The sequence below is a fragment of the Medicago sativa genome, chromosome 2 (genome assembly GCF_051527215.1).
Source record: "Medicago sativa cultivar Bolivia chromosome 2, Bolivia_mono, whole genome shotgun sequence".
Taxonomy (NCBI): Eukaryota; Viridiplantae; Streptophyta; class Magnoliopsida; order Fabales; family Fabaceae; genus Medicago; species Medicago sativa.
In genome coordinates this window covers 12456523-12474906 of record NC_140750.1, presented here as the reverse complement: position 1 = coordinate 12474906, position 18384 = coordinate 12456523, and the positions used below count along the sequence as shown (strand labels likewise).

At 33.7% G+C, this 18384-nt stretch overlaps 2 protein-coding genes and 1 pseudogene across 3 annotated transcripts; all 3 read right to left on the bottom strand.

The window, feature by feature from the left end:
* Window positions 1-1948: 1948 nt before the first annotated feature.
* LOC146944627 (uncharacterized) lies at window positions 1949-4979 on the bottom strand. The gene is made up of 2 exons (XM_085742978.1): window positions 4572-4979; window positions 1949-2666 (listed from the first exon to the last, which is right to left on the bottom strand). The coding sequence occupies exons 1-2, from the start codon at window positions 4855-4857 to the stop codon at window positions 2284-2286; spliced, it is 669 nt and encodes a 222-aa protein (XP_085599104.1). The 5' UTR covers window positions 4858-4979; the 3' UTR covers window positions 1949-2283.
* A 4918-nt stretch (window positions 4980-9897) lies between these two features.
* Window positions 9898-11312, bottom strand: LOC146944626 (putative F-box protein At4g22030 pseudogene; annotated as a pseudogene). The gene has a single exon (XR_015026031.1). The product of XR_015026031.1 is annotated as a putative F-box protein At4g22030 pseudogene (transcript).
* A 2752-nt stretch (window positions 11313-14064) lies between these two features.
* Window positions 14065-18113, bottom strand: LOC146944625 (peroxisomal membrane protein PMP22-like). The gene is made up of 7 exons (XM_085742977.1): window positions 17978-18113; window positions 17657-17755; window positions 16287-16388; window positions 15810-15885; window positions 14811-14881; window positions 14598-14683; window positions 14065-14387 (listed from the first exon to the last, which is right to left on the bottom strand). The coding sequence occupies exons 1-7, from the start codon at window positions 18047-18049 to the stop codon at window positions 14336-14338; spliced, it is 558 nt and encodes a 185-aa protein (XP_085599103.1). The 5' UTR covers window positions 18050-18113; the 3' UTR covers window positions 14065-14335.
* Between the last annotated feature and the right edge of the window lie 271 nt (window positions 18114-18384).

Here is an 18384-nt window from a genome sequence, read left to right as displayed (position 1 = left end):
CCTATAGGAATGATTATAAAGCTTAGGAAAATTTGGTGAAATGGACATATTAAATTTGTTTGGTCCTTTGAAGTGATCTATAGGTCGATTTATTGAAGATATTTGTTAAGAAAATAGTTAAAAAAAACTTATAGACAACATGTATTGAAAACCATGAAATCTTGTTTCAGTTAAGTCCAACTCCAAACAATTAATTTAATAAGTCAGAAAATGGATAAGTGGCATCTGGCAGCACAATGTTTATGGAAGAACAGCTAATATTTTGATAAATAAACTCGTTATGCCGTTCTAGATTGAAATCTTGTAGAAAATTGTTATATATTTTATTCACCTTCCATTTTTTTTTTTCAAACATGACAAAAGATGAAAATATAATACAGATGTAACAAATGATTGTTTGATCTGAGATCGAATATTAATATTTATATTTCATCTGACAAAGATTAGATAATGTAATCATCATTTCTATGTTATAAAGTATATCTATACAACAATGTAAAATAAGTGTATACATGCATCTAATTGTATTCCATCATAATGAGACATTGTAATATAGTAGAAAACAATGTATTTAAAATGACAAAGTATAAGAATTCTAAGTTGAAAATGCAACAAAAAAGGTTAATGTGGCACAAGTATTGAGTTTGGATATGATTGGGAGCATTATAGTACAGTGCATCTCTGTGGTGGGGGATTAATTTTCCCTTAATCAAAGGGGCTCATGAGCTGTGTAGATAATGGGTGCTGAGGGGTTATAAGGGGACCACTAACGCATCACATTATGCTTTTGTTGTATTTACATCTGATTCTGACTTTAGGCTGCTGTGACACATCCTAAGCTATAGCACGTTATTGGCTTTCTTTAATAATAAGATGTAGCTTTTGCAAAAAAAACAAATGTTATTTCTGTCACTGGTGGAAAAAACCAGTCAGCCAGATAATGTATCAGTTATGGGGAACTTGATTGCTGCTCAAGTGATTGCAGTAATGGTTTGGAAATATAGTATAGTTATAGGAAACATGGATTGGTGCATAACATAATATTATCTTAAAGATTAGCATCTGGCAGGTTACAGCTCAACATCACATGTCAGAAATTGTTCTTTATAACAACGTATTCAAACTAATAAAGTTATTTTGGTAACACTAGTGAGAATTCAGGTTGAAACCCACTAAGAGCATGTTAAGAAAGCACACTAAGAATCTATGAAGCACAAATTCAGACACGATACGTATCCAATCCCGGGATACACCTAATCCTTAAAGTATCTGTGCTTCATAGCTAAGAGTTATTATTTGGCGTGAAAACTAGTAGGAATTGGTTACAAATTGCCTGTGACAAATCTATTAGAGAGGAAATGTAGTTATTTGACAAATTACTTGAGTGGAAGGGCATTGAGTAACAATTCGGTTAGGACCTTAGGGGTTAAGGAAAGAGGAATGTCATTTTTGTGAGCAGCTTTTGCTCTGGGATTAAAGAGGTTTTACCTTTTGTAAAGCATCTATTTTCTGTTTGTGAGCAGCTTTTGCTCTGGGATTAAAGAGGTTTTACCTTCTGTAAAGCATCTATTTTCTGTCAATAGTATAGTTTATATTTCTCTTGATTTGCCACAAACAATTTGTAACCAATTATTGATTTGGATCATTTGTTGGTCTATTATGGCCCAAACCTAGTACCTGACAGAGTTCTTAAATCCGATGTGGCACTGTAGTGACCTTATGTTCTAGCATGGAGATGCCAAGGTCAGCATATTTTGTCTTTTTCTTTCATAACATGGCATTGTCATATTTAAAAGAAAATTAACAAAATCTACAAAATAATGAAATTTGTACAACCTTGCAGTCAAGTTCTTAATGAAAACTCCAGCTGCTCGATGTGACCAAAAAATGAAGAACTAAGAAAGAACGAACAGTCAATATAATAGAACTCTCTGGCACAAGAAAGACGTCCACAAAGAAGAAACAATGATAATAAATCTAAATAAAATTAAAAGGCAAGAGATATCAAGCACTATTTCAAGGCACATTCCTTCATAATGAAGGAACAGAAGCTGTAAAAGTTACATATGTGCAGAAAAAACAAATCAGCACTATATTTCTGTCATCACTCCAAAAAAAAAAAAAATTCACACTTTGTTAGGACAAAATTGGGTCCAAATTTAACTCTGAAGTAAAACTCCTATTCATGAGAAGCATGTTTACAGGGATTGATAACCTGTTACTAGCAAGCTGCTATGGAAATCCCAAAAAGTATAGAAGAGAAGAAGCCGCCTTAAATGTTTCTCACATATTCTTCTTGGAAACTGAATGTGAGAATCTTCTGTCAACAGATTGTAGCTGGTTGCGGAGGTTTTGGTTCTCCTCAAGTAAGCGATCATATTCAAGAAGAAACCCTTCAGATTGTTTCCTTAGAGCACTTACACTGGCTTCTGCAGCACCTACCTCTTTATCTTTTGACTGAAGTTCAGATTCCAGACGATCAACTTCTGCTCTCAACTTAGCTGCTTCTTGCTCCATTGTTTTAGTTTCATCTGAAGTTCCAGCTTTCGCATCCTCAGCCCCCCGCATTTGTTTCTTAACAGCTTCCATGCTCTTTCTCCGAATCCGGAGTTCCCTTATGTAATGATGCAGTCTGTCTATCATAAGTGCAAGAAAAAGGATAGCACCTGCAAATAATTGACCAAGAATGAATAATGCTCGCAAGCCACAGAGGATATCTTTTAATAAGTCTAAATATTAAGGAACAATCAGTTCAGAAACTCAACAGTATTGTTTATGTTGGATTGGAATTGTAACTTTACCTCTTCAGCTATGTTGTTTTAAGATGTGACCGGTCTTATTAAAAATCAAAGAACACAGCAATGTTTTGAAAAATTTGGAAATATGTTGAACTTAGGAAATTACATACAATCTGAGTTGTAAAGTTTAACAACATACTAGATGGCTTCTAGTTGTGAGAGAGAGAATCCTAAAAATTGCAAATCATATAGTACATCTGATTTCAATCTCCCTGCTAATGCCACCAATAACTCATCAATAAACAATACCACAAGAAAGTAGAACATTCTCCAAAGCTCACATTTTTCAACTTTAGAAGATCACATATCTCATGTAAGTTGCCTCAACATTCATTCTAAACCATTGAAAAAATCGGTAGCAAAAAGAAACACAAATATTTACAGAATAACCCAACAAAGAATTAGGCAAACAACCAACGAGGCTTCACTCACAAGTTACAAGTTAGAAGCTTCAGTTATATGAGTGTTGAGCGTCTGAATCATATGAGCCCATTAGGAGGCTAAAATACCAAGAGTGACCGGTTTACCCAAGGGTGAAGGCTCTTTCTCTTTAACTAAATCAATCATAAGATATATGCATATGGTTTATATGATCCTTATGCCTTATGAATGCTGAATCATTGTGATTCTTTTTCAGGAAAACACGGTTCGAAATACACGTTCACGAGGTATAGGCACTGGAAGAGGTGCCAACAGGGGAGCTGAGAGAGGTCTAGAAGCTGAACCTAGACAGGAGCTCTGTTGTCAATGCAGAAATACGGTGTGGCGCATAGCGGGCGCTATTTCGGTGGTGCAGCCACTAATAAGTTTAATACTATATACCATACTATTCAAAAGAAATACTAAAATACCTTAAACATTACTCAAAACTTCATGAAGTATTCATAATATGAAATAAAAGGGATAGCAAAATTGAAAATCGCTAATACCAATTATATACAACTAGTAAAAGTTATTGTTTTACTATTGATAGGTCCGCTTTGCCGCTTTCCACTTCTGATACCCGCCGACGCGGCCTGGCGCAGTGGTCCTGATTTTTCTGCTATGCTCCGCTATAGCGGCCGGTGCGGCCGCTTTTGACAACAGAGGACAGGAGGAGCCCGTTTGACAGGGTAAAGCCTCTCGGACTGGGGAAAGAGCCAGAGGCACAGTAAACTCAAGAACCATTCGAGAATTGAAGGCAGCCATGCTGCATCAGATGCAGCAAAACAAACAAATCTTTTAGATCACTAGAGATCATCACTCATCAATTGCATCAGCAACAACAGAGACAACATATTCATCACAATGCAAGATCGACTACATTAATGAAAGGAAAAGGGAACATGACTCCGAAAGATCAGAAAATGGGTTCATGAATTCGAGAAGATCTTCTCAATTTCCAAAAGGTTTTGTGATTGATCATATATTCATATCTCCGTGACCAACACTCACAACTCATACAAAACGTTCTTTGTTCCAACGTGTCTGTGTCAGTGTCATATCTAGTTTCCGTATCGGATCCGGTGCTTGACAGATACTCCGTCCAGTCTTAATTATAAGCAAAATTATACACATTACAAAAATGTACCTATTTGATCATATTTACAAAAATAATAATGCTAAAAACTCAATAAATTAATAATGCAAACAATTACACATAACAGAGCAATCACATTAAATCCAAATCCATAAACATAAATCAAATTCAATTCCTCATACAAAATTCATTCATTCATCAAGCAAATAAACAAAAATCAAAACTTTTCAACAACCCATTTAAAAAAAACATACCCATGAGTGTAGCTTCAAGAAGATGCTTAGCCATAAGAACCTGATCGGTAGGATTAACAGAAGCACCATCTTCGATCCCACGTTGTTGAATCTTCATCATACTATAAACACTAGAAGACAAAACAACAAGAACAGTACCAGCAACGGTTTTCACCATAACAGGTCCACGACCTCGTTTCAACCGATCCAAAGCCATTATTACAAGCTTCCTCAATGGGGTCTTGAATAACAGCAATGCGATCATTGTTGCTTCTGAAAAAATCACTGTGAATAATAGATGAATCATCTTCTTCTTCTACACCGATCAAGAGTGTTTTGGATCTTACCTTGTCGGTGATGAAGCAATTCAGAAAAGAATAGAATACATCACACACACAGAGTTTATGGGGTGAGTGAGAGGTTGTGGATGAATTATTACTATAACTATGACAATTATAAATTGATACTATTTACTATCTATAATAAAGTAGATTAATTATTTATAATTTACCATTAATAATTAAAGTAGATCAATTATTTATAAATTTACCATCAATAATTAAAGTAGATTGATTAATTATTTTATTTTCCATAAAAAAATATATTTTATTTATACATTTTTTAAACGGGTGGATTGTGTGGGTGAGAATAAACTATGCCGAGTAAGGCTTTGATTTGTCAAAATATTTAAGCCTAAGTCTCGTATGTAGTATGTCATAGACTTATTCTTTAAGTTTGAATATGACCTTTCCTAAGTTTGATATGAATTGTTTGAAGGTGAGAAAAACACAAGAAGGGGGGTTGAATTGTGTTTTGAAAAATTCTTCGTTTCTCTTAAAAACTGAACACACTGATCAGAAGCTAGGTGAGACAGCTTCTGAAGTGATAATCAGAATCTAAATGCAGCGGAATAAAACAGAGAGAGAGAAGAAGAACGACACAAAGCAATTATACTGGTTCCTTCCACAATCCGGAAGTAGTCCAGTCCCCCTTGCACTTCCAAGGAGATTTCACTATGAGTAATATCTGATTACAAATGCTCAAGCACACAAGCAAGAGACTTCCAATGCTCAAGCACACAAGCAAGAGACTTCCTTTGCTCAAGAACACAATCAAGAGACTTCCTGCTCAAGCACAACTGCAAGAGACTTCCTAACTAAACAAAATTACACAGAAAATTGTTTAAGGTTGAACACTTGATATACAATCAGAGGTGCTCACAATACAAATCAGATACAGACTCAATCGACTTAAGAATTTCTAAGATATGACTTTGAGACACAGAAATTCTAAGTGAATGCAGAACAATTTCAGCAGAGGTTTGGTACTTGTGAAAATCTTGTGAGTCTTTCGTTTAGCGTTCTTGCATTACCAAAACTCTAGGTCTTCACTCCTTTATATAGAGGTGTGAAAGAGACGTTGTGAAATTGCCAGCACACCAAAGAGTCGTTAGTTGAAGCTTGATCTTTCACCAATGATCTTTTGCCTGATTTGGTTGTTGTCCTATGAAGAACAAATTTGAAATCCATTCCTTATCCAAAGGAACATCTATGCAGGCGAGACCGTATTCTGGAGCTGTTTTCTTGTCCTGTAGCATGGACACAAAACAGAGTAGTGGAGAACGTGGTTGTACAATTCGTACAAAGTACAATGTCAACGCTTTCGTCCAAAATGCAAGCACATGCCTTCAAACACCTTTGAAATGACCGTTGCAATGTTCCACTAATTTTCTGCTATGTTTTCGAATCCAATGGACATCTTTTGCATTGATAATTCTTCAATTCTTGAATCTTTTGCAAATCCAGTTGAGATTCAGCTTCTGGTGAAATAGCTTCTGATGAGGCAGCTTCTGATGATGCAGCTTCTGATGAAGTGACTTCTGCAGCTTCTGATGGTGCAGCTTCTGATGATGTGGCTTCTGGACCTCTTGTCTTCAGAAGCATTATTCTTCAGGAGCAGCTTTATTTCAGGAGCGGTATTTCTTCAGGAGCAGCTTGACTTCAGGAGCGCTTTGCCTTCAGAATCATCTAAGCTTCATTTTCTTTTGCTCTTTATTTGCTCATTCAGAACCAATGATGATGTAACTTTATAATTATGGTCCTGTACACTTGAACAAATATTAGCTAGTCCAATTTACAATTTTTAATACCTTGTTATCATCAAAACTCTTTAAGGTTCATTGTTAAACACATTTTGTTCCAACAATCTCCCCCTTTTTGATGATGACAAACAAAAGTATTTAAAATTGATCAATTGTTGTTAATCTAATTAACAAGTTGACTTTGGGGTTCTGAGGTTTGTAAGCTCAGAATCTGAGGTTTGTAAGCTCAAACTCCCCCTGAGTCTGATAGTATTTAAGGTGAGGTTTGTAAGCTCCCCCTAAGTTCTATCCAGGTTAATTAAATTCATTTTTCGCACAATAAAAAATATCAGAGCTTAAAAACAAAATTGAATCATTGAAAGAATTAACTTATAGATAAGAAGAATGGTTCAATTAATTTTACTTGAATTTTGATACTCCTTCGTTCGTTCATAGCTTATACCAATAAGGTAAAAAAAAATGATAGAAGTTTTTCAAAAAATTTCAAATGCCATTAATGGGGCTCAGAGCCTTTAAATACTTGTCACATATACTCCCCCTTTTGTCATTATCAAAAAAAGATAAAAAAAACATAAAAGACAAAAAGATTTGAGAAAAACTCAAACAAAAGAGAGTATACAAGAAATTAATCAGATCAAAAATATATGAACATGAATATCTAAAATATCAGAAGCAGCTAAACAGTCAGAATCAGTAAGCATTCATATTATAGTTTTTAAAAAATATTATTCATATTTACTTAAATATTTCGGTCTTCTAGTTTTTAAAAAAAAAAAACTAGTTTGACCTGACTTTGACGTAGGCTAGGTTGCAGGTCTATCTTAGCTAAGTAACCATCTTCTCTAACTCTTTGATCAAAGAAACATGCAAGAGTAGATGTACATTGTGAAAAGAAGCATGTTTTAAACCATTTTAGCTAACCAGTTGAACCTTTCCAGCAATAAATATAAATGAAGCTTTCCAAGCTGATAGCTTAACTTTAACTTTGTCTGCAATTGGTTGAAAGTAGCTTACTTTTGGTCTACCTTTACAAATAGGGGTTGCAGGTAAGTAAAAGGTAAATAACCAATAGTGAAACCAAGGAAGTTCACTATGTGAGCCATTCTATTTTGATTGATACCACCATAATGAAAAGAAGATTTCCTTGTGTTTATAATCTGACCAGAACAAGCATCATATCTAGAAAAAAGAGCTTTTAGAGGCTTATCTTTTCAGTATACCATAAGGTCAGTAACGTAAAAGCAATGAGAAGGCATATGAACATCTCTAGAGCCTCTAATAAGATCAATTTTACCTTCATCCACAAGCCTTGACATTCCTCTACTGAGAACTTTTTATGCCAAACAGAAAAGGAGAGGGGATAAAGGGTCACCTTGTTTGACCCCTCTCTTGCAATTGAAATAGCCATGTTGAGCTCAATTGATTGAAATTGAAATGGTTGTCGAGTGTAAGATTGTTTCAGTCCAATTGCAAAAGACTGTACTGAAACCAAAACATTTGAGCACTTTAAGAAGAAACTCCTAATTAAGAGTATCAAAAGCTACGGAAACAGCTATCTTGAGGGCTAAGTTACTACCAAATCTTTTTTTATCAAGCAGATTTATGGCTTTAGAAGTTAAGCAATGCAATCATCATTTCTACCTTTGATGATAAACCTCTTTGTTTTTTTCAGATAATGAAAGGAAGAATTTAAGCAAGCCTATCAACAAGAATTTTTGAAATAATTTTGAGTTTAAAATTGGCCAATGCAATGCAAGATAGGGCTTTAGAGAATAAGAATGATGGTGTTAGCATTGAAGTTGGGACTTTGGGATGCAATGCAACCAACCAGATGTAAATAACTCAAGAACAATATCAACTACATCTTTTTGCACAACATCCCAATATGCTTGAAAATAAACAAGCTTCAAAGTCATCAGGTCCTGGAGCACATCTTTATTAAGATAAAAAAACTGCATTTTTAATTTCCTCCTTAGATGGCAGCAAGGTGAGCAAAGTATTGGTTGAATCATATTAACCATATTATGAATAACTTCCTCCAATACCAGCTGATCTTGCAAATAAAAAAAAAAAAAAATTCAAAGAAAACAAATTCTTATAATCAGTGATATCATTTCCGATTGATAAAATTAACTTGGTTTTATTTTTTATTTTTGTCATTCTATGAAAGAATCTGGAGTTCCTATCACCTTTAATATGCCAACTCTATCATTCCAACAGTTAGCAATGAAATCTTTACAATCCTTGTGGAGAGTCCACATTTTAAAAAATTTGAAACTCGAAGCAAATAGCTGATTATCTGTCTTGACTCTTGAATTCTAGCATGATGGGATAATGATCTGACTTGTGCTTGATTAGAGTTAAGCAAGAGATGGAAGAGCAACAATCAAGCCAGTTTTGACTGAACACAACACGACCCAATCTTCTTTTGATATGTCTTCTACCACATCTGCCATTTTTCCAAGTGAAAGCTACTCCCCTAGTTGGCAGATGAAGCAAATCATTATTGTCTGTCCAGGATTGAAAGGCCACCATAGGAGGTCTAGCCGGACTGCCGGAGTATGAGAACCACTATGTTCATAGCCCTTAATATTGTATTAAAATCTCCTATGAAACACTAAGGTGCATCATTTTGAGACTGCAAATTACTTAAAGCCTGCTAGAGATCCTTTCTCTTCAAGTAACCAGTTGAATCATAACTAGCTGATATAAGGAGTTCTTTGTCATTAATAAAATTATAAAAGGAAATATTTTGATCATTGATGATGTATTTGTTTACTTTTACTTTCATCAATGCAATTTAAGGTCTCTGATATGGGACATGCTAAACTTCCCGAGAAAAATCATCCCGATAACATCCCGATGCACGTGGTTCGCTTTATAACACAATGCATTTCAGGATGATTTTGGGAACATACTGCTCGCTGTATATAGCATTGCTGCTCTGATATTGATCTTGAAGGAAACTCGTGTTGACATATTAGATTCTTTTGAGGTTTTTTCTCAAACCTTCACGTGGTAGAATTCAATTCTTACTTTTATTAGCTCGGACTTTTTCCACCAATGTTATTGTTTTTAATTTTCTAGGTCAGGTTTATGTTTCTCCAAAATATTTGTTTTTCTTTTTCGTTATTAATATTGACTTGTAGTTTTTCAGTTTGGTTCAATGGTGTCAATCTATCTGGGATGATTGATCCTCTCTGATGCTACCTGCTTTAAAAAACTCAAATGTAAAAACTCATGTAATGACACAACAATTCTACATTCAACATTTAAGCTAAATATATATATTACAACACATTACATGTAATAATACTAGAAAAGCTTGCTAGCAAACTCTTCACAAGCATTATCATCATCCTCACACGATACATCTGTAAATTCTCTGAGTTCTGAGACACTCCTACCAAGTTGTAAAGCAACTTTGATTTCAAACAACTCCCCATTTTCTCTTTTAAGAGGATCTTCTTCATTTATATTCAACTCAATAGTCTCTTCCATAAGCTTAAAGAAGCCACTAGCTGCTCTACAAGACTCAAAAACCATACCAACTTGCCCTCCATGTTCTAATGTGTTAACAACAGTTGCCAAAGCTCCACATATGATCCCAAACATCACAGGCCAAGGTGCATTAACAGAACCCAAAAAAACTGAACCAAAAGCTGCAAGACAAGTTAGTATTGGACCAGAAAAAGCTAATATCTTGTTAAACATCAAAACTTGTTTACTCAACTTCAAATAATCTTCCATATCTTTCTTTTTCAAAACGTTAACGATCTTTTTCATTTCCTCTTCCAACCTTAGATTCCAACCATTATTTTTTCCTCCTTTTTCTGTTTGATATTTTTGCTTCTTCATTTGTGGCCACCATGTTGCTGGTTTCACTATTTGAGGGAATTTCTCAATCATTGAGCCTAACAAAGGAAGAGGGTAAGCTTTATCCAATGCCAAAACTTTCTTCATTGCTTCATTCACATCATCTTCACTAAAATTACCAAGAGCAAGCTTTGTTCTTAGCTCTTCTTGAAGCTGCTTAAAAAATCTAACAGCATTTCTTTGTTCTTCTGCAAGCTGTGATGGCTGAACTTTGTTCATGAACAAAAGCAAACCAGTTGCAGCCATGTAAAGAATTGTTGAAGAAACTTTCAATGCTACAAGAGATGCTTCACCTCCCGTCGAAGCAACGGCTGCAAGACCAACCATTGATGCAGCTGAAAGAGTCATCATATTAATTGATGACAGTAAAAGATTATTCCAATTGTCGCGCTGGATTCCGATAATCTTGTGCATTTCTAACCTATCTGATATGACTTCCATAATCAAATGAAGCTTAACAACTTCCTTTGAATTTTGGTTAGATGCTATTGAACTGTTGTTGATTTTGGAGTTGTATGAATCATCCTTTATTTTGTAATTATTTACATAATTCAATTCTGCCACCAAAGATCTATTAGGAAGTTTTGGAATGGAGAATTTGGTCAGCTGAATCTTCTGCACCTTGTTTCTTGCTGAAATTCTTCTTGTATGACAATAAGAAAAAGAAGAAATTCTGTTTGAAATCAAAGATTTTTCCATGTACTAGTATCAAATTTGTGTCAGTATTTAATTATATATTGTTGTTCTATATATGAAGGCTTGTACTAATGTATAGAATTGGTATGAGAATGAATTATAACATGATCTTATATAGAGCACATGTATATAATTTATTTCACATTTCCTAATATTGCGGAATTAATATTATATAGTTTGAGGCATTGAAATTTATGTCGTTTTCCCTTTGTCTAGTTCTTAATATATGCTGACTTTGAACAGAATTAACGAGTAAGTTAACTACTCTATGTACCAACTACATTAATATTTTGTTAAAAAATTATAAGAATTTAAGACCATGCTAAAAAAAGTAAATTAAATAATATAAAAGCCTGCAAGATGAATGTTTAAAACCAGCTTTTTCCACAAACAACAACCAGAAGAAGTAAGTAATATCACATGGCTATGTCGTTATGTGCTTATTGCTTACTAGTACATTATTTAATTAAGTGCATGACAATGCATATAATTGTTAAATATTTTGACCGAGTTTAATTACGGATTACTCTAAGTCTTATTTTGTAAAAGTTAAGTTATTGTGTTCAAACATGTGGGTAGGTAAATGTTTTCCACGGTTGATGACCAGCTGGAGCCGTGGTTCTTCACAATCATCATTTCACAGTCCATGGTTTGATTTCAAATTAATGTTGTGTGTGTACTCATGGGGTGTAAAGATTAATTTCTGAGTAGAGATCTCTATATTTCTTAAGAGGAAATGGACAATTTTATTAATATGAACGTTACTCTTTAGGCTCCTAATATTTCTAAGGCCTCTTATATACATATCTGATAGTTATTTGCCATATGTACGATAGCAGATCTTACCTAAAATATTAGGGGGAGCGAAAAATACTACCATAAAAGTCATATACAATTTTACACAATTGGGGGAGTCAAGTGAGGGAGAGTCTGATAATTTTCTCCAAATGTGAGATGTATTTTAGTATCTTCCTATAAAATTTATTTTATTTTCTTTAGTGGGGGGAGCCATTGCTTCCTTGGACTCCTTAAGAGCTCCGCCACTGACGTTACGTACCACATGTGTATTTAAAGGGCATTAGAGATATTGGAGGGATCTAAAGAGAAACACCCTATTAATATAGTTTTGACAAATAAATGTTTAATTAGCATCGCCAATTTTAGATGTGTGGGTTTATTTTTTATATTTTTTCTTCTTATATGTTTCTTCCGTCGAAAGTAATCATATTTTAGAGACCGTCAAACAATAGTATGAGCATCTCTCTCAGAAGGGATTCAAGTCATGATGTTGTGAGTCTAATTCATACTGCTAGACCAAGTTTGTGTGCATTTACATTCACTCCAAAACTATAATGAAAACCTCCTTTTCTTTTGAGAAATGAAAAGAATCCATATCCTTGATTTTTGTTCTAAAATAGTATGAGGGTAATTTATCTTATTTTATTTTATAAGCTAACTTTATTTTAAATTTTCTTATTTTAAATGTCAACTAACTTTATCACATGGGAAATTTATTTTCTTTATAATTTTTTTTATAAATTTTGATTGAAAAAATGTTTATATATGCAGAAAAAATAAAACACATGAGTTTCAAAATAATGAAATTTATAATTTTAAAATTAGAAGTATGATCCATTTCGTATATAATATAAGAAAACCACATATGCACGGTCTATAATACACGTCTAATTTGTCCAAAAAATAATAATACACGTCTAATTCCCTAAAATAAATAAAATAATACACGCCTAAAGTTAAACATTGCTACATTCTTACTCAAAATGGTCAAAGATTTCTTTTTCTGACTACTCACGTTTATCATTTTTTGAGCATGTAAATGGAGCCAAAGATTTCTGTCATGTTCACATATATATCCGTTACTTGTTTCAATGTTGATGTTGAATATTATACATTTTTCATACCAAGTATTTGGCTACTTTTTAAAATTTAATGCATTGCCAACACATTAAAATATATTCAAAGCAGTGGTATAGAAATTTATATTTCAGATAAACAACGAGCTAAAGTTCACTGACTTCGTGACAGGGACAAAAATACAAAACATATTGACGTAGTTGTTGTTGCTCGTAGGAGGTGAATGTTTGTATGAAAACCTTTTCCAAAAGATTAAGGACTCATTGGTGGAGAAGATAGCACCATAACTCTCTTATGATGATAATGATAACTTGTTGAGGACAATGTTATCGTCCAAATTCAAGAAAGCTTTATTTCAAATGGGGTCTGATAAAGCTCCAAGGTCTAATTGTTCGAATCCAACCTTTTATAAACGTTTCTAGAGTTTATGTGATTTAGACATTCACTACATAAACTCTAGAAGCACTTATAAACGTAAAGCCTATGCGGAAATGAGCTAAGCTAATCTTTTGAAGGTCACACTCATAATGGATTTTCATGAGAAATAGATGGAGTGAATAAGTATGGTTGGAGTAAGTTGAATATTCAGTTCATTGAGTGGAGAGGGATTGGACCCAATTTATCGCAAAAGAGGTTTGAGATAGGATGATCCTTTGTAACATGTAAGGAAAAGTTTGACAACACCGATAGAAAGGGCTGAATCGAGGAGATACTCACGATTCTAGAGTGTGTAGAGGAGTCCCCATTCTCCTCGCACACATTCTATTTGCTAACAATTATTTTTTGTTTTCCAAGGCTTATGAAAGAGCATATGGGGAAGCTGTGAATTTGCAAAAACCAAAAATCTTTTGCAAAAACACTCCACCAGAGGTCGGTGAAACAATGTAACTAGTGCAGTGTTTGAGTGCCTTGGTACAATGATCATAATTTGCCAAATTGTGATGTTCTGTTTATGAAACTCCAAAGTTTGAGAGATTATTACTTTATTCATAAAGTTGCCATAGCATTTTAACTATGAGCATCTAACCGGTAATGGTCTTTAAGAAAGTAAACGTTCTTTCTCCAAAAAATGTATTCTCTCATGTACAAAGTTGCAATAAACAATAATGTCTTGCTTGATTACTGCTTATTTCAACAATTACACACAAGCACACAGAAATAAAATAAGGACACAACAAACTACTAAAGGAGTACTAATAAGTAGAAGCATCTACTATATATTGGAATCTCATTTCCCTCAAGATTTAGTCAATGTCATAGATCGTGCTCGAAGGTTCAAAAATATCCCCCTGAAATAAAACAGCATATATAATGAATGATCTCATTTCAGTTGTTGTTTACTAAAAAGAACGACAATTTAGCGTGTTTGTTGTGTTGGTGTTGGCAGAGGCCAAACAGCCGTTAGTCTATAGCAACAATTAAGCACACAAACCTCAAACTATACACACTTAAGAAGTTAAGGAAAGTTGAGAGAAAGACAAGAGAAAAAAAGGGTGTACCAGACAAATGCTACTAAGCTGTGGAAAACAACACGGAAATGAAGAGGCATGAATTTGTAATTTATCCACCCAACAACAGGCCAGAACTGCAGTTCAATTCAATGGAGATCTTAAAGTCAGAAACAATATAAATCAATTCTTGAAGTAAATTCTGTTTTCAGTCAAAATAAAAAGTAAATTCTGCTTGATACTACAATTGTACTACAAGATTACCGTCCATGATGCTTTCTGCACTGATGGATAACCCTTCTTCACTCTAGCTTTCACATTCACCCAAGGTTGGCCTGCAGTCCACTTTTACATTATATACATAACTACCAACATGGCATCCATTTTACACATAAATGGAAATGGGATAAAAATGGGACCGATCGTATTGCAAATGAGATTGATCTTGATGCATAGTTTGTGTACAACTTTTTACATTGGCAACTAATCACAATCCATCTTTTGTATGGCTTTTAAGATACATATGATTAAAATCAAATGTTTTTGGTCAACAAACTATTATGATTAATTGAGAGCATAAAAAATCTTTTGTTATACTGTAAATGCATATCAGTTAAATCCATTCCAAATTACATTTTAAAACTGATATGTTAGAATTTAAAGCTGAGCCACCCAATCATCATCGGACAGGTGAAATCAAACAGCTGTGTGAGTGCATGATTCTCTTTACCGCCGAGAGTCAGGTCCATTGTATCATGCATACCGTTTTTTTTTTTCTTTCAAAGACCACTAAGCCTGTGTTTGGTATTTTCAAAATTCACGTTACAACCACACGTTCAGCTGAAGCTAACAATTGCAGCTTCAAGAAAATTGCGGTGGAAAGGGTTGAAACGTGAGGTGGCGGTAACCCACTTGGTTACCAAACACCCACTAATTTAAGTCGAGTTGACCCATTATGGAGCTCTCATAATACCAACATGTGACAAGAGACCGAACTAAAATAAAACTGAGCTTCTTACTACTCTGATAAGTAAGTTTATGTCCACACATCATTTTAGGATATCTTGTTCAGTTTGTTTTTAAGATAAATAAATAAATTACTAGTTGAATAGGAATGTCATTGGGTTGGGTTTGTTTTTAAGATAAATTTTGACACTGATGACAATTATTTTATTTGTCCATACTTTCCATATGTATTTGACTTGGTGTATATCCATGCTCTGTCAACTAAATGAAAAAGTTAGATGTTTAAAAATGACTAACCTTCGATAACTAATCCATAGTATATCATGAAAACCAAATTGTTCAAAGGAGAAGATGTCAACTGTTCAATCAGAACCTGAAAAAATAATCAAAGAAAGAAGAAATAATTTTAAAATGCAAGTTACTTATCATGTTTTTCTCCTTTGTTGTGTGCATTAGGAGTATGTGTGTGTGTGTCTATATATATATATATATATAAAACTTATTCAACTACAAATAAAGTCATGTGTAAAATGTGTTTGGAATAGTATTAGCTTAAGAACTCAATTCATTCACATAGCAATTTGAGTGTAATATATCACATTTTGTAAGCCCTGAATTTTTAAGTATTTCCATACACTGCATGAGTTAACTGATTATACATGCTATAAACACTTTGAAGAAAAGAAGATTGACAACAATTAACATGAATGTCAGGCCTGAATTTAGGTCATGGATAGATGCAGATAAATAGAAGAAAAGATTTTGTAGTATCACCCTCTTGACCACAGTTTTTGAATCTTTCTTTCCTTTGAAAATCTTTTCCAGTATTATATGAAAGTAGTGCCCAAACGGTCCAAGATAACCGGCTCCAAGAAGCTGCATCCAATAAAAAAAATTATATGATTCGTAATGCATATATATTTATATATAACAACAAAAGGCACAAGTCAATGAAAACTGCAATAATAAATTGCAAATGACTGTGAAAGAAAGGAAGATAAATGTGATGGAAAAAAAAGAAGCAGAGATATACAATAATTGTAAAAGAAATGGTGTGAAATAGTCAAAGCTCCGATTAGCAGCAACATTGTAGAAATAGACCCTTTCAGAAATTTTTGTCAATATACTTTTCTTTTGGCAAATCCAGATGAGAAATAGAACCAATTTAACATTTTAAAGAACAGCTTTTGATCATAGAGGCCTAATATTTTTTATCAAACCCAAGTCCATTCTCAATAATCTAGTACTATCTCTTCCACATGAATATTGGAGATTCAATAGAAGGTAACTGCACTAACCAACTTAGTGATGAGATAAACTTCTCAATTAACACACCAAAATCATCAAAAGATTTTTTTTTTAGCTTTCTAAAATATAGTTTTTGTATGAGTTTGAAGTTGGCCTTTTGGATCTCTACACAAGTTCCTTCCTTCGGAGACATTGCACCGAGGACTTGTACAAATTCACCCTCTCCACCAGTTTTTTTTTTTTTTTTTTTCAACATGGATTGAATCAGGAACCTTCCACTTGAGAATATCCATGTACACATTCTTACCTTGTAGACGAATTTGGTCATGACCTATGTAGCACAGACATTTCAGATTGATAGCGTGTTTGGCATCTGACACAAACACATGTGGTTACATTCACTGATGACCACTAGTCCAAACCCTTTGGGTAAGTTGAAATTGGGTTGTAGACATGTGTCTAATCATCTAATAACATACTCATATTTCATATAATGAAGATGTTGTAATTTGAACCGCAGTATCTAAATACAAATTGTACACTGTAAACCCTAATCTTTCACTGACAAATATCAGCTGCCCTACAGTCGGAGATGTAGGCGCAATTAACCGAACTTCATTAACAAATATTACGTGTTCATTGTTTGCAATTTGCATTTATCATTTCTTTAATCTTTTGCACCGAGTTGCTGTTCCAACACTATAATTCATTTTTTACGATAAATATCAGTATGATAATTGTTATGTCAGTATGATAAATATCAACCTTTAATCACTTAGCTCAAACTAATTGAACAACCCAAACCCTTTAACACTACAAATTCAATTTGATTAAAAAAAAATCTCATAAATTTAAGACTAATTCAAATTGAAAAACAAAATGGAAAAGAAACTAACCACTTTAAGAAGAAGTCTTTTGACTTGAAGTTTCTGTATTCCAGTAAGCTTCTGAGACACTATGTCACTTATCCCTGACAACACACCAGCAGTAATGACCTGTTTTACCCCAAAATGAAGAATGTGAAAATTAGGTAGCAACAGTAAATGAGAAAAAAGTTTATGAATAATTTCAATCTCAATCAAAATAAACCCACCAATAATTCAATACCTGAAGGACTAAAAGTAGATTTTTGTTATACAAGGGGTGAAGCAAAAAACAAAAACAAATAATAAGGGAAATTGAAAGTGAAAGAGATTGAGAAAGAAGAGGAAACATACCTTGGTTCTCAGAGGATGTTCTTGAAGCTGTTTGACGTAACTGTTGAGTCCATTCTTTGCAACAGAACCCATCTTCCTCTGTTCGGTTGTTTGGTTTTGACCGGAAAAATGGGTTGTTGTTGTTTGAGACTGTTTTGTTTCAAACGTACTTTCCAAAGTCCTAATAAGAGAAAAAACAACTATTATTCAAAACTGATATTCTAGTCTTACATGTGACTTAGAGTCAAAATAAAATAAAAGTCTTACATGTGCATGACATTTGAGTCACTAATCAGAAATCACTAATGATGCAATTATAAAAAGTTAACTAACATGTTATGAAAAATATGTTGTAGATGTCGAGATTTGAACGTTGAACACTCTGTTTATTCATAGTTAAAAGTAAATTCTGACCACTAAATTATTTG